The 26,007-nt window shown below is 47.8% G+C and overlaps 1 protein-coding gene across 2 annotated transcripts in view; it reads right to left on the reverse strand.

The window, feature by feature from the left end:
• vac14 (vac14 homolog (S. cerevisiae)) overlaps positions 1-25,518 on the reverse strand; it is a 406,574-nt gene extending 381,056 nt beyond the window's left edge. For both annotated transcript variants that reach the window (XM_070897766.1, XM_070897765.1), the window contains exons 1-2: positions 25,412-25,518; positions 24,740-24,889 (exon numbers count right to left, since the gene is read on the reverse strand). In XM_070897766.1, the coding sequence (XP_070753867.1) occupies positions 24,740-24,843 (104 nt within the window). In that variant the 5' untranslated portion in view covers positions 24,844-24,889; positions 25,412-25,518. The remainder of the gene's footprint in view (positions 1-24,739; positions 24,890-25,411) is intronic.
• Between the last annotated feature and the right edge of the window lie 489 nt (positions 25,519-26,007).

Raw genomic sequence — 26,007 nt, forward strand, 5'->3', positions numbered from 1 at the left:
CTCCTAAAATCTATGTAACACTCTTCTGTGCAGCCCATTAGGTGCTGCCTCCTCAGCTTCCTCTCCCCCAAAACTTCAGGAAGCTTAAAAGATTGACCAGGGAAAACACTGAAAACCTGAAGTCCGAGCAATTACTTCAAGGTTTCTAGGACTGCAAAGCACCAAATTTTAATAAAATCTCCAATTCTAAACTTGATTCACATCAAGTGTGATCTCTCAGTTCCAGGTGGAAGGCTGTACTGACGAACTCATCTAAACCCGCTACACCATCGCAGCTGAGTGATATGAAAATACTTCAGTACAACAAATCCACTCCCATTCCTGCACCCTATGGCCCCAAGTTTCCACATGATTTGCTCCTGATTTTTAGGAGCAACTGGTATCGAACGGAGTATCTTAGAAATCGGAATTCTCGTCATTTAGTTTGCTCCAGTTCTAGTCAGTTAGAACAGTTTCACTTTGGAACAGAATTTTTTTTTCAAAAGGGGGCGTGTCCGGCCACTTACGCCTGATTTCAAAGTTTCGTCAGTGAAAACTTATCCAAACTAACTTAGAATGGAGTAAGTGAAGATTTTTGTACGCTCGAAAAAACCTTGTCTACACTTTAGAAAATCAGGCGTAGGTTACAAATTAGGCGTAGGGAACGAGGTGGGGGGGAGGGGGGGGGGAAGGGAAGTCATTAAATTCTACAATCAATCCTTAGTTATACTTATACAAGTATTATACAAATAAATCCAACCTGAATAAAAATTTATAAGCAAAAAAAAGATTAAATAAACCATGTTCCTACTTGTGTGAAATAGCATCAGCCTTCCAGCTGCTGTGCTTCAGGCAGGCCTTTCATGTTGGAGACAGGCAGGGGTGTGGCGTCAGTGTCTCGACGGCAGCGGCAGCAAGCTTCGAGCTGAGCTGCGGTGCTTGAGGCAGGCCTTCATTCTCTTCGTGGCTGGCCGCGAAGAAGCAGCACCGGACGGACCCGAGGCCATTCGGCCATGAGATATCAGCGGCGTCAGTGGCTGGCTGGCAGCCGAAGAATCAGCAGCGGACCGACGTGAGGCCATTCGGCCATGAGATATCAGCGGCGTCAGTGGCTTGACGGCAGCCGAAGATACAGCAGCAGCCTTCGAGCTGTGAGGGGGACTGAGGCCATTTGGACAGGGAGAGGCAGCCACATCGACAGTTTTATATTTAAATTTGCAGAATGGGTGCTGCATTGTCAACACCACGTATTATGCAATGGTTTGTCATCTTTGTTCTTGCTAGACGTTGATCCATTGCAAAGTTGAATTGGCATTCTTATTTCTCCAAACATACAGTCCTTAATTTGCATGCACCAATGCAGCACCGGTTCTGCAAGTTTAGCAGTGAAAAGCTGAACTCGCTGATTTCAGCAGGTGATTTATTCAGCAGTACTGCTAAAAGCACTCCCTCACACACAGAAATATCAAAAAAAATTAAATTACAAGCCTTTGCAGGGGTCCAAGAAACAAATCTTCACTTTTTAAAAATGGCCGAGTGCCAATGTTTGTGTGAGACTGCGCGTGCGCGCACGCTCCAACGTGCATGCGCAGGGTTGCCGGCACCACAAAGGCGAATTTAAATTGTACCCACCCCCCTGCTACTTAGAAAATCGGCGTGAGTGTTAGGCTCCGCCCCCTGCTGCGAAGAGCGCGCTGCGCCAAGCAGACATCGAGCTCCAAGGAGCTCGAGAATATCAGACTTTTTTTTTTTAGGCGCAGTTTTCGGCGCGAAAAACAGGCGCCCAGCTCGGAGGTGCGCCGTTTTCGCCGCGGGACAAAACTTGGGGCCATTATATTATACTGCTAAACCATTGCCATCTGGGATCAGTCTTCCTGGTACTCTCTCATACATGCTCCAAGAGCTCGTTAATGCTCAATCCAAGACTGCTTCAGTAATGGAAAGCGATGGTCAATGGAAAAGGCTATGATGGGGAGGCACGGAATGGCAAGAGTTTTGGAGGAGGGTCTATTTTGGGTCCCCTTGTCATAATTATTATATGGAGGTAAAGAAAGACTTGCATTTATACAGCACCTTTAATCACCTCAGGAATCCCAAAGCGATTTACAGCCAATGAAATAAATATATATATATAATTTTTTATTTTAAAGTGTAGTCGCTGTTGTAATGTGGGAAACGTGGCAGCTAATTTGCGCATAGCAAGCTCCCACAAACAGCAATAAGATAAATGACTGGATAAATTGTTTTTAGGTTGAGGGATAAATATTGGCCAGGACACTGGGGAGAACTACCCTTCTCTTCTTCAAAATAGTACCATGGTATCTTTTTTGTCCACCTGAAAGTGCGGACGGGGCTTCGGTTGAACGGTTCATCCGGAAGTTGGTACCTCCGACAGTGCAGCACTCCCCCAGTACTGCACCAATTAAGTCTCTAGAGTAGGATTTGAAACCACAAACATCTGACTCAGACGTGAGTGCTACCAACTGAGCCACGACTGACACTACCTGTACATAAAGTTTAGTAACATCTCCCTATGGACTGAAGAGATGAGTGGAGACGACACTGGCAGCATTCAAATGGATCTGGACTAAATTAAGGGACGCAACTATTTGCACTACGAAATGTCCCTCAGCCCAAGTTCCTGACCCCCATCCCGGCCCAAGTTCCTGATCCCACCCCAGCCCAAGTTCCTGATCCCACCCCAGGTACCTTGACTGGACCAACCCCCTCCACTCCCCCCCCGGATCCTCTTTCCCACTTCCCCACAGAAGGCCATTTCCTTGTACGACACACTGCGCATGCCCAACCGAATCGAGGGCCTGTGCTCAAAAAGGGGGCGGAGTCCAATGCACGCATGCGCAGAAGGAGAGAGAAAAACCTAGTGCAAATAGTCACTGTGGTAGATGGGTTAAGAACAAGGCATGCTTTAATGCAGATGGACGGACAGTAAATAGTAAGTACAGTAAAGGACGTGGAGTGCTTACTGAGCACGGAAATTATCCAGCTGACCAAGCAATCATCAACAAGGTTCTCCATATATTTGCTGGTAATGCACAAAAGCGATTCAAATTTGAAAATGCTGAACAAGTTTCAAACTATTCTAATCAGTTAGTGAACTGAAAGACCTTATTTATACCAGTTACTGAGAAAGCATGATTGGGGATTTCGCTCAAAGCCGAGCACGCGGTTGTGTGTCAGCAAACACCTTCCAGAATGGACGAGGGGGATCCTCCAGAGCAGAGCGTACACCCTGAATCCAAATGTGCAATCCTCCTCCATCACATCCCACCTGCCAATTACTTCAACTAGCTCGACTACAATTCAATTAACATTTTTAGAAATATCTGGAGAGATGGTTTATGTTGCTACGAGAATTATTAAAATTCTATAATCTAACTATATTTGCTAGATGGTTGCCACTAAAGCATCATTTAGCTTTCGTGACATCCAAGTAAGCACACTGCTGGTGCAGGTGGCTATAAACCTAGAAATACCACCCATGATCAGCAGAATGACATTTACAATTATTGGTAGCTCTCCCACTTTATGGCTATTTAATGCATTTTATCTCTGACTTTTTTCAAATTTCAGGATAGAAAGGAAGATGGCAGAGAAGATGTTTGAGATTGTGTGTAGGTAGGACGCGTGTGGGCATGGTAATAGTTGGGGTAATGAGACAAACACCAACATCCCGTAAAACAATAAAAAGAAAAAGACTTACATTTCACGACCACCGGACGTCTCAAAGCACTTTACAGCCAATTAAGTACTTTTGGAGTGTAGTCACTGTTGTAATGTGGGAAACGCAGCAGCCAATTTGCGCACAGCAAGCTCCCACAAACAGCAATGTGATAATGACCAGATAATCTGTTTTTTGTTACATTGATTGAGGGATAAATATTGGCCAGGACACCGGGGGTAACTCCCCTGCTCTTCTTCGAAATAGTGCCATGGGATCCACTCGAGAGTGCAGACAGGGCCTTGGTTTAACGTCTCATCTGAAAGACGGCACCACCGACAGTGCAGCAGTCCCTCAGCACTGCACTGGAGTGTCAGCCTAGATTTATGTGCTCAAGTCCCTGGAGTGGGACTTGAACCCACAACCTTCTGACTAAGAGGCGAGAGTGCTACGCACTGATCTCCCCATGCACTAGGAAACAGTGTTAAAGGGGCTTTACTTTATATATTTATACCAATATAAGCCGGGGAGAGGGAGCACAATAAACCCAAGATGCTTCAATGTTGTGTCAAAGATACGTGATGTAGTGGTCACCTCAAATAACACCTCCACCAATCAGTAACAGACGTGTAAGTTACAGTACTTCATTCCAACGCTGAGGATCTTGCTGCTGGTTTCCTTTGGATCATGGAAGAGGAGCATCTGTGAACTGGGTCCTTACATTTACATTGCTAGAACTACCTCTCTTACCCCAGCTGCAGAATTGGAAACCTGTAGGTCCTGGATTGTGCCTAAGGGATGATGGAAGCAACATGAACACAAGGGGTTGGCAGACAGCAGTTGCTGCCCAACAACCCAACCTGCAGGAGTACCAAATGCTCCCCACCACCACACACTTGTTTATACAGCATCCTTAATGTAAAAAGGGACCTAAATCACTTCACAACGGTGTGACTAAACGCTTGGTCAGAGAGGTGGGTTTTAAAGGAGGAGAGGTTTGAGGAAGGACTTCCGGAGCACAGGGCCCAGGCGGGTGAAGGCACAGCTGCCTATGGTTGGGCGAGGAGAGGGAGAGATGAAGAGGCCAGAATTAGAGGAATGGAGAGTTTGCTGGGGAAGGGGGGGGGGGGGGGGGGGGTGGTATTCTACAGCTAGAGGAAGCTACAGCAATAGAATGAGGCCATGGAGGAATTTAAACGCAATTCAATATAATTCTTCTGCTGGGTATTTTTTCACCGTTCAAGTGGACATGTGAGAATTTTGTACTATTGCACTTCCTGAAAAGCTCATGACAATTAACAATTGTCAGGCTAACTGGTCTAAGATTGTCAGGTTTGCATGTCAATCCTTGGTTTTGAGTAACAGAACATTTGCTGTACCAGAGCAAACACCGTTAACCATGGTGACTGAACGCACATCCAATGTAAGCCAGTTCACAGCCTCGAGAATACGCATAGGAATAAACCCTGGCTGTAAGGCTATGGTTGTAAGCAGTCCAAAGGTCACATTGTGGCCAAGGTGGAATAAGGTCAGCTCCTCCAGCCAAGCGTATTTTATCACAATCTCTCACAGCAAACTCATAGGGCTCAATTTTCCCCAAAGTTTTTTTTTGGGCGTGCTTGAAGAGTCACGCCTGATTTTTTGGGGCCTAAGTACGCCAAAAAAAAATTCTAAGTTTCCCCGTTGGATTTCTCCATTTTGGCCTGGCGTAACCCGACCTTTAGTTTTGGGGGATGGAGCCTTGATCTGCACCAAAAAGATCGGGCTGCCATGGTAACCAGGGGCACAATGTGAGCTGAGGCTGCAAAGTGAAACATATCCCTCCCTCCCTTTGGCTGAAAAAAAACTGATCTAAAAATAATCATAACTAACTGAGTGGCACTGGTGCAAATTGATTGGGGAAACTGTGGTTTTTCAACTTGGGCCAAAAAAGCAGCCTGCTCCAAAAAAACGGTGCAAATCACTGTGGAAACTGGAGCCCTTACTGTCGAGCAGTGTGGGTTCGCACAGGCACCGCTCGCCTGCTCTCCACACAAAACCACAGCGGATGCATTGCACCAGCTGTCTCTGCACAACCCACACAGCCTGGCCAACAAGTGCCAGGACGGGAGGTGCCAGTACAGGAGGTGCCAACTAGCTATTATAGCAAATGGAAAACTGCCACACTGGTGCTCATTGCGGGCACAGGCTTTCAAACAAAGACGCAAAGCGGGATTTCCATGCCTCTGGGACTGAGTATTCTGTGCACAGACGGAGATCCGTTTTGTATTTGTGGATTTAATAGAATCTGAATAGCACAACACAGACCAAAGCCATTTGGCCCATCGAATCTGCACTGGCTCTCTCTAAGAGCAATCCAGTTAGTCCTACTCCCCTGCTCTTTCCCCATATTCCTGCAATTGTTTTCTCTTTCAAGCATTTATTCAATTCCCCTTTAGAAAGCTACGATTGAATCTGTATTCATCAGGCAGCGCATTCCAAATCCTAACCACGCGCCGTGTTAAAAAGTTTTTCCTCATGTCGCCTCTGGTTCTTGCGCCAATCACCATCAATCCGTGCCCGTCAGCCATTGGAAACAGTTTCTCTATCTAAACCCTTCATGATTTTAAAGATCTCTATCGAATCCACTCTTAACCTTGTCTTCTGCAAGGAGAAAGCACCTGGTTTCTGTTCTCAAAATGTTTCTGCAGTCATAACGGACAGCGTATTTTGGAAGTTAGAAGAGTGGATCTCCAAGGGGGAAGCCACTGTTGTGGAGGATTTCACTCCATCTAACTGGACACCGCCCAGCCCCTCGATTCCCCACATAACAAATGACTAAACGTACATCGAGTGGAATTTGTTTCCATTGAAGCTGGAATCAACAGCCCGGCGGACTCTTGATTGCGTACAGCAGTGAAGAGAGGCGAATCGAAGATTTAATCCTCAAAACAAACCCACGCTTCACTCTCGGGGTCCCTTCACTCCAAATCATTTCAAAAGTGCAGGGTTGGGTCGTCAGTCTGACTACTTTTAAACAGGGAGGGTGAGGATGTTGGACTGCTCCCACCAGTGCGAGTATGTGGATTAACCCGAGAATTGGGCATCATGTGCCCGTTGAAATGATCAATATAAAAACAGAAAATATTGGAAATGCGCAGGGTCAATCAGCATCTGAATTTTCAGCACAGAAACAGGCCATGCGGCCCAACTGGTCTACCAGCCCCCATCGTCTAACCCCATCAACACATCCTTCTATTCCTTTCTCCCTCATGTATTCATCTAGCTTCCCCTTAAATGCATCAGAGATAAAACGACTCACCAGTCTGAAGAAGTGACAAAAAACGTCATACCATAACCTGCCTTGTTGAACACGCGTGTAATCCCAGCATTTTCAGCTTTTTGTCCCTTCAGATCTCCAGTTTCTCCTTACTTTGCTGAACTTGTTATGTATTTAACCCCTTGTAACCTGCATCACATCTGTCCACCAGAGGGCCTACCTGTTGGGAGTCCCAAGGGATCCCAGCATCCCTTGGGAGCACAGTATATAAGCAGGCCACCCACGAGGTACCTGCACTCTGGAACCTTAATAAAGGAGCTAAGGTCACACTTGCTCATTACACACAGTACTCAGTCTGACCATTTATTATGAGTGTAACAATTGGTGACGAGGTAACGAACAACCGCGCAAAAATGCAAAGAACAGTCAGCATCCTGGAGAAGTTCTCAGAAGGGGACGATTGGAAGGCCTTCGTGGAGAGACTCGACCAATACTTCGTGGCCGAGGTGGAAGGGGACGAGAACACGACCAAACGAAGGGCGATCCTCCTAACTGACTGTGGGGCAACAACCTATGGCCTCGAAGAATTTCCTGGTCCCGGCAAAACCAACAGAGAAATCCTACTAAGAACTAACGCTGGCCCGAGAGCACCTAAATCCTAAGGAAAAGGTTTTGATGACGAGATATTGGTTCTACACGTGTCAACGATCGGAGGGCCAGGAAGTGGCGAGCTACGTCACCGAACTAAGACGCCTTGCAGGACATTGAGAGTTTGAGGAATTCCTAGAACAAAATGCTCAGACTTTTTTGTACTGGGCATCGGACATGAGACGATCCTTCGCAAACTGTTGACTGTCGAAACTCTGAATCTGAGTAAAGCCATAACGACAGCCCAGGCATTTATGTCCACCAGCAACCAAGCAGATTTTGCAGAACAAAGAAGTTTCGGCGAGTACTATGCATAAAGTAATGTCGGTTTTGAGCAGAAATGTACAAGGCAGAACATAAAAGTCGGTTGCTGTGGCCCAACATCAACTGACCCAGAGTCCGCCATCATCTGTTAATGCGAAGCAGTCAACACCTGTTGGTGCTGCGGGGGTGATCATTGGCCCCATCAATGTTGCTTTAAGCACTATGCGTGCAATGGCTGCAGAACAATGGGACACCTCCAACGAATGTGCAGGCGAGCTGCAAACCCTGCAAACCACCACGTTGCAGAGGAAGATCGATCCACAGTGGATCAGACGGAATTAGAAACTCGTACTGAGGAGGTAGGGGTGTATGGGGTACACATGTTCACGACGAAATGCCCACCGCTAATGTTGAAAGTTGAACTGAACGGTATTCCAGTGTCTATGGAGCTGGACACGGGGGCAAGTCAGTCCATAATGAGCAAAAATGCCTTCGACAGGCTGTAGGGGAAGGCGGCACACAGGCCCAAGCTCAGCCCCATTCATACCAAACTAAGGACTTACACGAAGGAACTAATCCCTGTAATTGGCAGTGCTGAAGTCAAAGTCTCCTATGATGGAGCAGTACACGAACTCCCGCTGTGGATTGTGCCAGGGGATAGCCCCACGTTGTTTGGCAGCAACTGGCTGGGGAAAAGCTGCTGGAACTGGGACGACATCCGAGCGCTTTCGTCTGTCGACGACACCGCATATACCCAGGTTCTACGCAAGTTTCCTTCGTTATTTGAGCCAGGCATTGGAAGCTTTTCGGGGGCGAAAGTGCAGATCCATTTGATTCCCGGTACACGACCCATCCGCCTCAAGGCTCAGGCGGTACCGTACATGATGCGTGAAAAAGTGGAAATCGAGCTGGACAGGCTGCAACGTGAAGGCATCATCACGCCGGTGGAATTCAATGACTGGGCCAGTCCGATTGTTCCGGTACTCGAGGACGGTACGGGTAGAATTTGCGGTGACTATAAAGTAACGATTAACCGTTTTTTGCTGCAGGACCAGTAACCACTACCCAAGGCAGACGACCTATTCATGACCCTGGCTAGAGAGAAGACGTTCACCAAGCTGGACCTGACCTTGTCCTACATGATGCAGGAGCTGGAGGAGTCTTCGAAAGGCCTCACCTGCATCAACACGCACAAAGGTCTGTTTATCTATAACCGGTGCCGGTTCGGGATTCAGTTGGCCGCAGCGATCTTCCAGCAGAACATGGCGAGCCTGCTAAAGTCGGCTCCCTTGTACAGTGGTCTTCCAGGACGACATATTGGTTACAGGTCAGGAAACCTTGGAGCACTTGAAGAATCTGGAGGAGGTTCTTGAGTCGGTTGGATCGCGTGGGGCTCAGATTGAAACGCTCGAAGTGTGTTTTCCTGGCACAGGACGTCGAATTCTTAGGAAGGAGAATTGCAGCAGATGGCATCAGATCCACCGATACCAAGACCCGAGGCCATCAAGAATGCGCCGCGACCACAGAACGTGACGGAGCTGCGGTCGTTCCTGGAACTTCTTAACTACGTCGGTAATTTCCTACCTGGGTCAAGCACCCTGCTAGAACCCCTACATGCACTACTGCGCAAAGGAGACGACTGGGTATGAAGGAATTCACAAGAGACTGCCTTTAAGAAAGCCAGAAACTTACTATGTTCTAACAAACTGCTTGTCCTGTAAACGATTGGTGTTAGGTTGCAATGTGTCGTCATATGGGGTCAGGTGTGTGTTACAACAGGTTAATGAATCGGGAATTTTGCAACCAGTTGCGTATGCATCCAGGAGTTTGTCCAAGGCCGAAAGGGCCTACAGCATGGTTGAAAAAGAGGCTCTGGCGTGTGTTTACGGGGTAAAAAAAATGCACCAGTACTTATTTGGCCTCAAGTTCGAGCTTGAAACTGACCACAAGCCGCTCAGCTATTCTCGGAGAGCAAAGAGATTAATACCAATGCCTCTGCCCGCATCCAAAGATGGGCGCTCACGCTGTCGGCATACAATTATGTAATCCGCCACAGACCGGCCACAGAGAACTGCACAGATGCTCTCAGTCGGCTACCATTGCCCACCAATGGCACAGTCAGCAGACTTGCTCATGGTCATGGAGGCATTTGAGAATGAGAAATCCCCCATTACGGCCCGCCAGATCAGGGCCTGGATCAGCCAGGATCCTTTACTGTCTTGGTAAAAAAACTGCGTCCTCCATGGGAGCTGGAAGCGATTAAGCCGTTCCCACAGATGCAAAGATGAGCTGTTCCTGCAGGCGAACTGTCTTTTGTGGGGCAATCGCATTGCCTTGCCCAAGAAAGGCAGAGACACATTTATTTGCGAACTGCACAACACCCACCCAGGCATCGTAATGATGAAAGCCAAAGCCATATACCACGTGTGGTGGCCTGGCATCGACTCAGATTTAGAGTCATGTGTGCGCCAGTGCAACACTTGCACTCAGTTGAGCAATGCTCCCAGAGAGGCACCGCTAAGTTTGTGGTCATGGCCATCCAAACCTTGGTCGAGGATCCATGTAGACTATGCGGGTCCATTCCTAAGCAAAATGTTTTTGGATGCTTACTCAAAAAGGATTGAATGTGCAATGATGTCTGTAAGCACATCCACAACCACCATTGAAAGCCTACGAGCCATGTTTGTCACGCATGGCTTGCCTGATGTCCTAGTCAGCAACAATGGGCCGTGCTTCACCAGTGCTGAATTCAAAGAATTCATGACCCGCAACGGGATCAAACAGGTCACATCTGCCCCGTTCAAGCTCGCATCCAACGGCCAGGCAGAATGGGCAGTTCAGACCATCAAGCAAAGCTTAAAACGTGTGTCAGAGGGCTCCCCTGCAGACCCGGTTGTCCTGAGTACTGCTCAGCTACCGCACCAGACCCTACTCACTCACCGGGATTCCCCCAGCTGAGCTGCTCATGACAATTGCGCTTAAAACAAGGCTCGCTCTTGTCCACCCTGATCTACATGATCACGTGGAGGACAAGCGTCATCAAAGTGTGCATCATGACCGGGCAAATATGTCACGCGATATTGAGATCAATGATCCTGCGTTTGTGCTCAATAATGGACATGGTTCCAAATGGCTCGCTGACACAGTCACAGCCAAAGAGTATTGGTCAAACTGACCAATGGACAAACACACAGAAAACACTTGGACCAAATCAAATTGCGATTCACCAAGCTATGTACAATCTGAAGAGGACACCGCCAACTTTGACCTTCCAACACACACCCAAGTGGCAACTGACATCACAGTTGACCACGAAACCGAACTCATTATCCCCAGCAAGGCCAGCTGCCCAACAGGCCAGTGAAAACTGACCAACCCACCCACACCAGCATTTGCACCGAGACGATTGACAAGGGAGCGCAAAGCCCCAGATCATCTCACCTTGTAAATAAGTGTACTGTTGACTTCACGGGGGAGTGATATTATGTATTTAACCCCTTGTAACCTGCATCACACCTGACCACCAGAGGGCCTACCTGTTGGAGTCCCAAGGGATCCCAGCATCCCTTGGGAGTACAGTATATAAGCAGGCCACCCACGAGGTACCTGCACTCTGGAGTCTTAATAAAGGAGCTAAGGTCACACTTGCTCATTACACACAGTACTCAGTCTGACCATTTATTACGAGTGTAACAGGACTGATATTAGTTTATTCTCTGAACAACTCATTCAACTACTAGTATTAACACTCAGCAATATTCCAGGGTTACATGTTTTAAGGAATGAAGGAACCTGCATTTCTATGTCGCCGCTCACATTCTCAAGATGCCCCAAAGCGCATTATATTAAATATTTTACAGGCAAATGCGGGAGCCAATATGTGCACAGCAAGATCCCACAGCAACGCCATAAATAATCTGTTCATGTGCTGTTGGTTGAGGAATGAAATGTTGGCCAGCACACCAGGAGAACTCCTACACTTCATTCCATAGTGCCATGGGATCTTTTGCATCTGCCTAACAGGTGAGGCAGTTTAACATCTCATCTGAGTGACAGCACCTCCGACAGTGCAGCACCCCCTCAGCACTGCACTGTCAGCCTAGATTTGTGCTCAAGTCCCTGGAGTGGGACTTGAACCCACAACCTTCTGACTTAGAGGCGAGTGTGCTCCCCACTGAGGCACAGCTGACAGCTGTGAAAGGCAGGATTGATCCACTCTTGCTATGTGCCATAGTTATGTTCCTCCCTTCCTTCCCCCTCCCAATTTGACACCGAGATATTGGGACAGGTGACATAAAGCTTGGTCAAACAGGTAGCTTTTATGGAGCATCTTAAAGGAAAGAGGCAAAGTGGTTTCGGGAGGGAATTCCAGAGCCTAGGGCCTCAGCAGCTGAAGGCACGACCGCTAGTGGAGGGGGCAATGAAAACAGAGGATGTGCAACAGGCTAGAATTGGAGGAGGGCAGAGATCTCAGAGGGTTGCAAGACTGGAGGAGGTTACTGAGATATGGAGGGGCGAGGTCATGGAGGGATTTAAGTACGAAGTTAAGAATGTTTAAATCGAGGCAATGTCAGACCGGGCAATGCAGGTCAGCAAGCACAGGGGTGATGGATGAACGTGAGTAGAGGTTGAGACAAGGAATGGGATCCCAGCACAATTTCTTGCTCTGCCCTGCTCGGGGGACATCAAGGCCCCAGCTGAGTTCATTCAACAAAGGCTGGGACCTTCCTGGTCAGTGTTTTTCATCATTTCATAGACGGTTCCTCATATCGAGGATGACTTGCTTCCACGCCAAAAAAGGATGAGTTCACAGGTGTTTCAATGAAGGTCCCGAACTACATCCTGAAGGGTAGAAGATGTACGTGTGTGGATTTTTTTTTAAAACGTGGGATGACCGTTGCACCCTACCATCACACGGGCTTGTCAGAGCTAGGTCTTGGTCCAGTGGCAAGGATTAACCAGGACGACTGGAGACCAGCTCTGCTGCACGGACCTAGTGCGCACACATATCGCAGTGTGGGCTGGCCCGTGCTGCCCCTGGCCCCGATCACGTCCCTCTACAGTCTCTGGCTGCTTCTTCGCCCCGACCTCATCGCTCCTGCTGCATCTGCCCACGCTCCAATCACCAACCTGGCTCTTGATGATGTCACTCTTCGATGACGTCACTCTTCACTGCCGTCGCCCTCCTGCACCAGCTCGCGCTGCTCCCTGAAGTAGTATGCCTCTACGCTGCTCCTTTTATGACTTTTAGTGTGGCTCAGCGCCAGACTACATGGGGCACATCGTTAAGCTTTTATTACTTTGAAACTCGATAAGAGCTGTAAAACTACTCCAAACGAGTGCAGCATCTGGTAAGCAGCAGGAGGACGACTGTGGGACTGGTGCCTTGAGGTGTAAAAGAGAGCGTGGGCTGCAGGAATAACACCTGCTGGATCGAGAGTGCGGCGGTGCTGGGGACTGGTAGCAGCTCTCCAGGCTGGTGGGGAATGTCAACATGTTAGACAACGGGATCGAAAGGGACCGAGCAAGGCTGGTCAAACGGCCCTGTGCAAGGCGAGTGATGTCCTCGCCCAGAACTATACCGGGGCTTGGGGCATTACATTAAGGACAGGTTGCATAAATTTGTCTTGTATTCCCCGAGTTTAGCAGATTGAGGGGTGACCTGATTGAGGTGTTTAAAATGTTCGACAGGGTAGAGAGAGAGAAATTAAGAACAAGACGACATAATAAAAAAGACTTTACAGCCAATGAAGTACTTTTTGAAGTGCAGTTACTGTTGTAATGTGGGAAACGCGGCAGCCAGTTTGCGCACAGCAAGCTCCCACAAACAGCAATGTGACAATGACCAGATAATCTGTTTTTATTATGTTGATTGAGGGATAAATATTGGCAGAGTGGCACTCCCTCAGTACTGCAATTAAGTTTCTGCCTGGATTATGTGCTCAAGTCTCTCGAGTGGGACTACGAACCCAGGACCTTCTGATGCAGAGGTACGTGTGCTATCCACTGAGCCACAGCTGACACCTTAATCTGAACATTAGAGCTAGGAAATTCTGGAGTGAAATCAGGAAGGGTAGTGGAAATCTGGATCCCTCGATTCCTCCCTTCCCCTCCTCACTACCCACACCCAAAAGGCTGTGGATGCTGAGGTCAATTGGAGCTTTCAAGAGACAGATAAATAGATTTTTATTGGGCAAGAGAATCAAGGGACATGAAGGGTAAATGGTGGGACAAGGTAGGTAAATGGAGTTGGGATGCAGATCAGCCATGATCCAGGAATGGCAGAACAGGCCCGAGGGGCTGAATGGTCTGTTCCTGTCCCTTGCGTGATTGAGCTCTGTACCTGCCTACGCATTTGAAGGCCAGCAGCACGCACACAGCTTTTAAACAAGCTGGCCACAAAGCAAACGAGCAGCAGCAACACCGTTACCATGACTTTGGCCAGGGTTACAAGGGGAAGAGCCAATGCGAGCCAGAGTGAGAATGAGAAAGTGGAAATGAGAGGTGTGAATGAGAGATGTGAATGAGAGAAGGGGAGCAGAAATAGTAATCTCACTGAAAGAGAGAGTCAAATAGAGGTTACCAAAATTATGCAAAGGGTAAATAATGAAAGTCTGTTTCCACTGGTTGGTGAATCCTTAACAAGTGGGGACACACAATGAGGATAATCACGTGAACAATGGGGAAGTTAGCATTTTCACTCATGGCACATTTTAATTACAAATGACCAACAGCAATTAAAAAGGGAATTGGAGAAGTATTTGAAGAGGAAGGATATGGGGAAAGGACAGGGAAATGAGATGGGCAGGTAGCTCCAGTTTAATAGTTAGCACCAGCACAGGTGTTATGTCAAATGGCTTCCTAACATGCATTGATTCTATGGCATTGAAGGCAGCTTTAACACCACAACCACAGCATCAAGCCTGGCATCTTTTGGGTCTCTCTGATTCAGCATCACACCAACGGGTATATACTTATTGAAGTTTTGAAGTGTAGTCACTGTTGTAATAAGAACAAAAGAAATAGGAGCAGGAGTCGGTCATTTGGCCCCTCGAGCCTGCTCCAACATTCAATAAGATCATGGCTGATCCGTTCATGGACTCAGCTCCATTTCCCTGCCCGCTCCCCATAACCCTTTACTCCCTTAAATCGCTCAAAAATCTGTCTATCTCCGCCTTGAATATATTCAATGACCCAGCCTCCACAGCTCTCTGGGGCAGAGAATTCCACAGATTTACAACCCTCAGAGAAGAAATTCCTCCTCATCTCCGTTTTAAATGGGCGACCCCTTATTCTGAAACTATGCCCCCTAGTTCTGGATTCCCCCATGAGTGGAAACATCCTCCCTGCATCTACCTTGTCAAGCCCCCTCATTATCTTATATGTTTCGATAAGATCACCTCTCATTCTCCTAAACTCCAATGAGTATAGGCCCAACCTACTCAACCTTTCTTCATAAGCCAAACCCTTCACTAAATATATTCAAAAAGGAGTTAGATGTAATCCTTACTACTAGGGGGATGGCGAGAAAGCAGGAATGGGGTACTGAAGTTGCATGTTCAGCCATGAACTCATTGAATGGCAGTGCAGGCTCAAAGGGCCGAATGGCCTACTTCTGCACCTATTTTCTATGTTTCATCTCAGGAATCAACCAAGTGAACCTTCTCTGAACAGCCTCCAATGCAAGTATATCCCTTCTTAAATAAGGAGACCAAAACTGGACGCAGTACTCCAGGTGTGGCCTCACCAATACCCTGTACAGTTGTAGAACTTCTCTGCTTTTATATTCTATCCCCCTTGCAATAAAGGCCAACATTCCGTTTGCCATCCTGATTACTTGCTGCACCTGCATACTAACTTTTTGTGTTTCATGCAGAAAGACCTCAAGATCCCTCTGTACTACAGCATTATGTAATTTTTCTCCAGTTACATAATAATTTGCTTTTTTATTTTTCCTGCCGAAGTGGATAACCTCACACTTCCCTACATTACACACCATCTGCCAAATTTTTGCCCCCTCACTTAACCTATCTATATCCCTTTAGCAGATTTTGTGTGTCCTCCTCACAACTTGCTTTCCCATCCATCTTTGTATCATCAGCAAACTTGGCTACATTACACTCGGTCCCTTCACCCAAATCATTAATATAGATTGTAAATAGTTGAGGCCCAGCACCGATCCCTGTGGCACCCCACTAGTTACCATTTGCTAACCGGAAAATGACCCATTTATCCCGACTCTCTGTTTTCTGTTAGTTAGCCAATCCTCTATCCATGCTAATATATGACCCCCAACCCTGTGAACTTTTATCTTGTGCCTTTATATGGCACCTTATTGAATGCTTTCTGGAAATCTAAATAAACCACATTCACTGGTTCCCCCGTATCCACCCTGCTGTAGGAAACACGGCAGCCAATTTGCGCACAGCAAACTCTCGCAAACAACAATGCGACAATACCAGACAATCTGTTTTATTGATGTAGATTGAGGGATAAATATTGGCCAGGACACCGGGGAGAACTCCCCCGCTCTTCTTCGAATAGTGCCCTGGGATCTTTTACATACACCTAAGAGAGCAAGCAGGGCCTCAGTTTAACGTCTGATCCGAAGGAGGGAAAAATGAGAGGCAATATAAACTAAATTATACAATTTTAAAGGGGGTGTGGGAGCAGAGAGACATGGGGTTGTATATACAAGAATCTTTAAAGGTGGCAGGCCAAGTTGAAAAGGCCGTTAAAGCATATGGGATCCTTGGCTTTATTAACAGAGGCAGAGTGTACAAAAAAAAAGTTAAGCTAAAGCTTTATAAAACACTGGTTAGGCCTCAGCTGGAGTATTGTATGCAATTCTGGGCACCACACTTGAGGAAGGATGTCATGGCCTCATCATAGAATAGTATAGCACAGGAGGTAGCCATTCGGCCCATTGAGTCTGCACCAGTAGGTGTGGAAGAGATTTACTGGAATGGTACCAGGGATGAGAGACTAGTTATGTGGGGAGATTGAAGAAGCTGGGGTTGTTCTCCTTACATCAGAGAAGGTTAAGAGAAGATTTAATAAAGGTGTTCAAAATTATGAACAGATTTGATGGAGTTAAAGGGGCTGAATTTGCAGCCCCCACGGGTATGTATGCGCCCGTAGGGACCTCGCAAGTTCCGGGGTTTGCAATGCGCTGCGCATGCGCTGAAACCCGGAACTTACGGTCTGTCAAGAATCCCCTTGACAAATCGCACGAATCCAAAAGAAAAGGGCCTCCGCGGGCGGAGAGTTAGGCTATTTGCCCAACTGCTGCCCAGCCAATGCATTTGAAATTCTAATGCCCGGTAAAAGTGGGCGCAAGGCCTGCTTTTACCAGCGTAAGAGTTTTAAAAAATCAAAAATATTACTCATTTATACATTAAAAACCCGGTCCAATAAGTCAAGTTTTTTTTTGAAAAAATTAAATTTTTGTTTAAAATATTTAAATGGAATTGAATTAATTACATATGTAATTTTTAAAAGTTATTTCATGTGTTTGTGTATTTTTAAGTGATTCCCATTCATACTTATGGGAGTTCCATACAAACGGAAACCCCGTAAGCATGACTGGGGATTTCCTTCTTTTATTGGCTGGGTAAGTCCATGTGATCCCAGGGTGCTTGTGAACCGCCTGCACCCCTGGGATATGTGGACCACTACCCGTGGGTACCCAGAGGAGCCCAGGAGCACAAATCTACAAACCTCCCAGACCATCAGGTAAATTTGTAGATTCTTGCAGGTATCTGCCCGCAGGAAGCCTCTGACCGCAATTTCTACCCCAATAAGGAGAAAGTGTTTCCAGTGGCAGAAGGGTCAGTAACCAGAGGACACAGATGCAAGGCAAAAGGACCAGGGGCGACATAAGGAAACATTTTTTTTCACAAAGCAATTACTGTGATCTGAAGGGCACTGGCTGAAAGGGTGGCGGAAGCAGATTTAATAGTAACATTGAAAAGAGAATTGAATAAATACTTCGAGGGAAATTTTTTTTGGAGGGCTATGGGGCAGTGGGACTATTAGATTGCTCTACCAACCACCCGGCACACGATGGACCGAAAGGCCACCTTCTCTGCTGCCTGCCGTGGAACGTGCTCGGAGATGCACAGTTACATGAGCAGCATCAAGTGTGGAGAATAAAAACACTACGAGAGACCAAGATCAGTATCCAGGAGGTGGGCATGAAAATATATACATCAATCCTGCACATTAGCGCCACATGTAGACTGGTGTATTACACCAGTTAGACAAGTCTATGGTGCATCATAATTATCATAGGCAGTTCCTCGGAATCGAGGAAGACTTGCTTCCACTCCTGAAGTGAGTTCTTTGGTGGCTGAACAGTCTAATACGAGAGCTACAGACTCTATCTGTCCCACCTGTGACAGTCATTGAGGGGAGGGGTGGATGGGACAGGTTTGCCGCACGCTCTTTCCGTTGCCTGCGCTTGATTTCTGCATGCTCTCGGCGTTGAGACTCGAGGTGCTCAGCGCACTCTTGGATGCACTTCCTACACTTAGGGTGGTCTTGGGCCAGGGACTCCCAGGTGTCAATGGGGATGTCACACTTTATCAGGGAGGCTTTGAGAGTGTTCTTGTAGCATTTCCGCTGCCCACCTTTGGCTCGTTTGCCGTGAAGGAGCTCAGAGTACAGCACTTGCTTTGGGAGTCTTGTGTCTGGCATGTGGACTATGTGGCCTGCCCGGCGGAGCTTATAGAGTGTGGTCAGTGCTTCAATGCTGGGGATGTTAGCCTGAATGAGGACACTGATGTTGTTGCGCCTATCCTCCCAGGGGATTTGTAGGATCTTGCGGAGACATTGTGTGTGATATTTCTCCAACAACTTGGTGTCTACGGTACATAGTCCATGTGTCTGAGCCATACAGGAGGGCAGGTATTACTGCAGCCCTGTAGACCATGAGCTTGATGGCAGTTTTGAGGGCCTGGTCTTCAAACACTTTTCCTCAGACGGCCGACGGCCTGCTCTTGTTGATAGGAGGCTCCCGAGATATGGGAAGTGGTCCATGGTGTCCAGGGCCGCGCCACGGATCTTGATGACTGAAGGGACAGTGCTGGGCGGTGAGAACAGGCTGGTGGAGGACCTTTGTCTTAGACCTGGCCTGGAGACAGCGCAGGTTGAACAGGTTCCCACTGGTTCTGTAGTTTAGCTCCACTCCAGCGGGGAGCTTGTTGACTGAGGTGGAGCATGGCGGCGAGGAAGATTAAGAGGGTTGGGGCAATGACGCAGCCCTGTTTGACCCCGGTCCGGACGTGGATTGGGTCTGTGGTGGATCCGTTGGTAAGGATCACGGCCTGCATGTCGTCGTGGAGCAGGCAGAGGATGGCAACGAACTTTTGGGGCCATCCGAAACGGAGGAGGATGCTCCACAGACCCTCGCGGTTGACAGTGTCAAAGGCCTTTGTAAGGTCGAAGGCGGCCATGTGTAAGGGCTGGCGCTGCTCCCTGCATTTTTCCTGTAGCTGTCGCGTTGCAAAAATCATGTCCATTGTGCCCCGTAGGAGACGAAATCCGCACTGTGACTCCGGGAGGAGCCCCTCGGCCACCGGAAGACGACGGTTGAGGAGGACCCTCGCGACGACTTTCCCAGTGGCTGATAGCAGGGAGATTTCTCTGTAGTTACTATACTGTACACTGTGAACTTTAAAAAAAAATCATTCACGGGATGTGGGTGTCGCTGGCAAAGCCATCATTTATTGCCTAATTGTCCTTGAGAAGGTGGTGATGAACCGCCTTCTTGACAGTTGAGTGGCTTGCTAGGTCATTTCAGAAGTTAGTTAAGAGGCAACCACATTGCTGTGGGTCTGGATTCACATATATGCGAGACCAGGGAAGGACAGCAAGTTTCTGAACCCGATGGATTTTTATAACAATCCGTTAGTTTCATGGTCACCATTACTAGCTTTTTATTCCAGATTTGTTTTTTGAATAAACTGAATTTAATTCCCCAGCTTCTCATGAACTCATGTCTCCAGATCATTGGTCCAGGCTTCTGGATTACTAGTCAAGTAACAGAACCAGTATGGCACCATTCCTGTATATACCGTGAATTATACTGAACTATACAGACTGAATTGGGTGCATTCAATTTAGGGGTCAGTCGTGGCTCAGTGGGTAGCACCCTCCCCTCAGTCAGAAGGCTGTGGGTTCAAGTCCCACTCCGAGACTTGAGCCCATAATCCAGGCAGAAACTTCAGGGCAGTACTGAGGGGGTGCGACGTTCCATGGAAGTAAAAGATCCCATGGCACTATTTTGAAGAATAGAAGAGTCTCCCCACTGTCCTGGCCAATATTTATCTCTCAACCAACATCAGAATATCTAGTCATTATCTCATTGCTGTTTGTGCACAAATTGGTTGCCGCCACATTACAACAGTGTCCACACTTCAAAAGTACTTCATCGGCTGCAAGGCGTTTTGGGAAGTCTTGAGGTCTTGAAAGGCGCTATAGAAATGAAAGTTTTTCTTTTAAGCAGGCAGGCAGTGAAAGGCGCTGGTGTTTCATTACTACCTCACTTGAATGGAAGTTTTGACTTCAGTGCATGCTATTTATTGGTGGACCTCACAGGAGGTGCCTTGCTCACAGAAAATCAGACAATATGCTTCTTTTTATAATGAGCAGACTATACCTTGTGTAAAGCTCAATGTAAGGTGGGAGTGTGTTTACGAAAAGACAGAGTTGTATTTCTCTAGCACCTTTCATGACTGCAGGATGTCCCAAAGGGCTTTGCAGTCAATTAAGTACTTTTGTAGTGTAGTCACTGTTATAATGTGGGAAACGCAGCAGCCAATTTGCACACAGCAAGCTCCCACAAACAGCAATGTAGTAATGACCAGATAATCTGTTTTAGTGATGTTGATTTTGGGATAAATATTGGCCAGCACACCAGTGAGAACTCCCTTGCTCTTCTTCAAAATAGTGCCATCGGATCTTTTACGGCCACCTGAGAGGGCAGACAAGGTCTCGGTTTAATGTCTCATCCAAAAGACGGCACCTCCGACAGTGCAGCCACTCCCTCAGTACAGCACTGAAGTATCAGCCTAGATTTTGGGCTCAACTGCCTGGAGTGAGACTAGTCGGCTACTTTAAGGCCAGAAAGTTTTACTGCTGTAAGCAAACATAGCCTAAAGTCCACTCATTCAGCTATCTCTGTAATCTCCTCCAGCCACACAATCCCTCCGGGATGTGCTCCTCTAATTCTGCCCTCTTGAGCATCCCTGATTATAATCACTCAACTATTGGTGGCCGTGCCTTCTATTACCTAGGCCCCAAGTTCTGGAACTCCCTGCCTAAACCTTTCCTTCCTCCTTCAAAACGCTCCTTAAAACCTACCTCTTTGACCTGTGATCATTTCTACTTATGCGGCTCGATGTCAAATTGTTTTTAATCGCATAAGCACCTTGGGACGTTTCACTATGTTAAAGGCGCTATATAAATACAAGTTGTTGTTGTTGATTCTGCAGAGTTCAGGAGGATGTTGGGGTCAGAAACACTGATGGATGTTGCCTCTCTCTCTCTCTCTGACCCAGGGATATTGAGAGTGGTTTATAATGTCCCAACGGAAGACATCAATTTACTGAGCACAGAGCAGGGATTGAACTTGGGCTGCTCAGACTGAATAGCTCAACCTAATGCAATAAAACCCACAGATGCACTCACAGCTTTCTACCTTCAGGATTCTTTTTTTGGATACAGACCAGAGTTAAACCCCCAAAAAAACCAACAAGTGAGTCACTCAAATGACAATGACTGACACATCTTAGAGGTGTGTCTTATAACGTGAGAGCTGAACAAGTACACATGTTCACAGGAAGATGTAATTCAGGAAGTTATTTTGACATTCAAAAGACGTTAGTAAAGGGGAAGTTCAAGTTTTCTGAACTGGCATGTGACCAAATGATTAAAAGGATACGGTCTCTCAATCACCCATGTTCCATGCTTGTTGGAGGCATATTTTAATCGGACACGAGCAATGAGCTGGACGTCAGACAGAATCCTGGCACCAATTCACATCACAGGAGTGACCCTCTAAACAAATGGCTGCCCCTCCACTACATCTGACCATCAGATCTGAAACAGCCCAGCAAGCGATGACAAAGACACTGGTCTCCTCATTTGATGGTTCAGGAGAAACATAGGAACAAGAGGAGGCCATTCAGCCCCCTCGAGCCTGTTCCACTATTCAATTAGATCATGGCTGATGTGCGTCTTAGATCCATTTACCTGCCTTAGCTCCATGTTCCTCAATACCCTTACCTAATGAACATCTCCGTTTTAGCATTTTCAATTGACCGCCAGCCTCGACAGTATTTTGGGGGGGTGGGGGGGGGGGGAAGAAGCGTATTCCAGATTTTCACTACACTTACAAATGCCGACAAGGAATATTCTGCGGAATTGGTTTGCATCTTCCAGTGCATTGGGATTCCGCTCCGCAGCCTCAGGGTGCGGACATATCTGTGGAGAGCTTGCTGGCGAGTCCTGCCAGGTTGGGCCAGGTAGTCTTGTTACTGCACCAAAATGATGCCATTGATTTCGAAGTTTGCAGCAAACGATTGAATTTTTAGCAAGCGTTTTCTTTGCATTTCAGCATCCCAGCCTGCACAGTCGATCACTGGACTTTCTCAATTTAAACATGAAATGGCCACCCCCGTGACCATTGCAATACTGGACGCCGTAGCATGCCTGGCATCACCACGACGAGAAATAATTTGGATGGCACCCTCCTTTCATTGGCGTATTGCTGAAATACACACGTTAAAGCACAGTGGGACTGGAGGTTGCCAGCAGGAAATCCAATGGCCAGGGGATGCAGCAAGATACACCCCAGGTCCCAGCTTAGCTCGGACCCAAAACCACATGCCACGTACACGCAATACAGAGAGGCAGACCTGACCCCACCCCCAACATCCCCACCCTGCCCTGCCCCCTCCACATCCCTCCACCCCCCCCACCATCCCCAAGATGAACACGAATATATCAGTCTCATTCGCAATCTGCTGTCCTAACCTCAAACTTGGATCCCTCATCTTTATAAGCGCAAATCAAAGAGACAAATGATATCAACAGAAATGTGTGTTTCCTTTTAAAAACTCAAATGAAGCCTGCCTGTACCAAGACCAAAGGTAGCACAAGACCAAGAACTCTCACTGGGATACGCGTGCACGTTTGTGTGACTGGACGAGTAATTCCGAGGCCTGGACTGATGATTCAGGTGCGACTTCAAATGGCAGTTTGAGAATTTGAATTCAGATAAGTAAATATGAAAATTAAAGGCTGGTACCATGATGTCATAAACACCCAACTGGTTCATGAAGGTCCTTTACAGAAGGAAACCGACCGTCCTTACCCGGTCTGGACTACATGTGACTCCAGTCCAACACCAATATGGTTTACTCTTAACAAGTCACTCAGTTGACAACGACCTGTTGGTGAGACCACACCTGGAGTGATGCGTACAGTTTTGGTCTCCTTATTTAAGGAGGGATATACTTGCATTGGAGGCAGTTCAGAGAAGGTTCACGAGGTTGATTCCTGAGATGAAGGGGTTGTCTTATGAAGAAAGCTTGAGAAGGTTGGGCGTATACTCACTGGGGTTTAGAAGGATGAAAGATGATCTTATTGAAACGTATAAGACTCTGAGGGGGCTCGACAGGGTAGATGCAGTGAGGATGTTTCCACTCATGGGGGAATCTAGAACTAGGGGGTATAGTTTCAGAATAAGGGGTCGCCCATTTAAAACAGGGATGAGGAGGAATTTCTTCTCTCAGAAGGTTGTGAATCTTTGAAATTCTCTGCCCCAGAGAGCTGTGGAGGCTGGATCTTTGAATATATTTAAGGTGGAGATAGACAGATTTTTGAACGATAAGGGAGTCGAGGGTTATGGGAAGCGGGCAGGGAAGTGGAGTTGAGGACAGGATCAGATCATCCATGATCTTAAGTGGCCTACACCTGCTCTTACTTCTTATGTTCTTGTGTTGTATCAAACCGTTACAAAGAACAAACCGGCACATGCAAAGCAGGCCACAATGAAGGCACTCCCAACCCAGTCACCACTGCAAAGTCCTCTTCACTAACATCTGGGGACTGGCGCACTGCGTAATACCACACGGACTGCACCTGCTCACCACCACCTTTTCAAAGCCGCGCCAGTGATGCCCACGTCCCGAGAATGAACAAACACCTAATGACATCCACCACAGCCCTCCCTCAGTGTGGTCAGATACTCTAAATGGGGAAGAGCCATACCTCACTTTCAGCCTTATAAGTGTCAGCTGTGGGTAGCACATTCGCCTGAGTCAGAAGGTTGTGGGTTCTAGTCCCGCTCCAGGGACTGGAGTACAAAAATCTGGACTGATACTCCCCTGCAATACTGAGGGAGTGCTGCACTGATGTTAAACTGAGAGCCCCGTCTGCTCTCTCAAGTGGTCATAAAAGATTCCATGGCAATATTTTGAAGAGGAGCAGGGAAGTTATCCCTGGTGTGCTGACCAATATTTATCCCTCAATCAACATCACAAAAACATATTATCTGGTCATTATCACATCGCTGTTTGTGGAAGCTTGCTTGTTTTCAAATTGGCTGCCGCGTTTCCAACATTACAACAGTGACTACACTCCAAAAAGCACTTCATTGGCTGTAAAGCACTTTGATACGTCTGGTGGGTCGTGAAAGGCAATATATATATAAAATATATATATATATATATATAAAAATCCATGTCTTTATTTATACAACATCACCCATGAGCCCCACGATCGAACATGACTTAGACAGTTACATCACCATATTCAGCAGAGGCATTTTCATAAGTACTGTGTCTGTTCAAAACAAAGCCCGATCCCAGCCAGGCAAGGTGAAAGGTCAACTAGGCTCTTACTTCTCAATCTCCAGGGCAGCCACTTTCCTTTTCTCGTACAGCTTGTCATTGAGAGCCCGAACGATGTTGGAGGTGAGAGGAGCGAAGTCCTTCTCCGTGTTCATCCTGTCGATCGATAACTCCGGGGTCCCTGATCTGGTTATTCACACGCTGTTGAGAAAATAAGGAAATTAATATGTGCGAGAAGAGAAATAAAAGACAGAAATAAATGGGGAGGGAGGCAAATCAATAGACGAGTCAGAACATGGAGGATTTAAAGAGAGACAGACAGATGGGGCAAGGCAAAAAAGAGACAGATGGGGGAAGATGAGAAAGTGACAGTCAGGGAGGGGGAGATTGCATCAATGGGAGACAGGTGGGACCAGAAAAGGGGGGGGGTGGAAAGATGGGGGTTGTGGAAAGATGGGGGGACAGGGCGGGAAAAGGGACAGGACTGGAGGGGGAGGGGGGAGAAGGGACAGGACGGGGGGGGCACTGGACAGGGGGGCACTGGACGGGGGGGGGGGGGGGATCACAGGACAGAGGGGAGGGGAGACACAGATACTCGGGGGGTGGGGGGGAATAGATCCGGCTTTCACAGCTGCAGCCGCGCCCCTGCCTGTCTGCCCCCCGCTCTCCGGGTTTTCGGCCTCCCTCTCTCTCTCCCCTCTCTCTCTCCCCCCTCTCTCTCACCCCTCTCTCTCTCTCTCTCTCTCTCGGTCGGTCGGTCCCGGTCACTGTCAGGCCGCCATGTTCAGCGGATCACATGACTCCGGCAGACCTGAGCAGCGCATCCCGATCACCGCGAACCGTCGGGGAGATCAATCGAGCGCCGCTCACATGTGATCAGCAATGGGGCGTGGCAAAGTGGGAGGGGCCAGGGAGTGGGCGGGGTCAGAGAGTGGGAGCGGGAGGGGCCAGAGAGTGGGAGGTGCCAGTGAGGGAGAGTGGGAGGGGCTAGAGGGGGCGGAGTGGGTGGGTGGGGCCAGGGAGTTGGCGGGGCAAGAGAGTGAGTGGGAGGGGCCAGAGTGTGGGAGGGGCCAGTGAGGGGGAGTGGGAGGGGCTAGAGGGGGCGGAGTGGGTGGGTGGGGCCAGGGAGTTGGCGGGGCAAGAGAGTGAGTGGGAGGGGCCAGTGAGGGGGAGTGGGAGGGTGACTGAGGGAATAGAGCAGGGAATTGGTGAGAAATCGTTTGGGGGTGAGGGAAATACAGAGGGGAAGAGTAGATAGTTGGAGAAAAGAGACAGAAAGATTTGTAAGGGGAAATTGAAGGAGGATGGGGGACGGGGAA

The sequence above is a fragment of the Pristiophorus japonicus genome, chromosome 13 (assembly GCF_044704955.1).
Source record: "Pristiophorus japonicus isolate sPriJap1 chromosome 13, sPriJap1.hap1, whole genome shotgun sequence".
Lineage (NCBI taxonomy): Eukaryota > Metazoa > Chordata > Chondrichthyes > Pristiophoridae > Pristiophorus > Pristiophorus japonicus.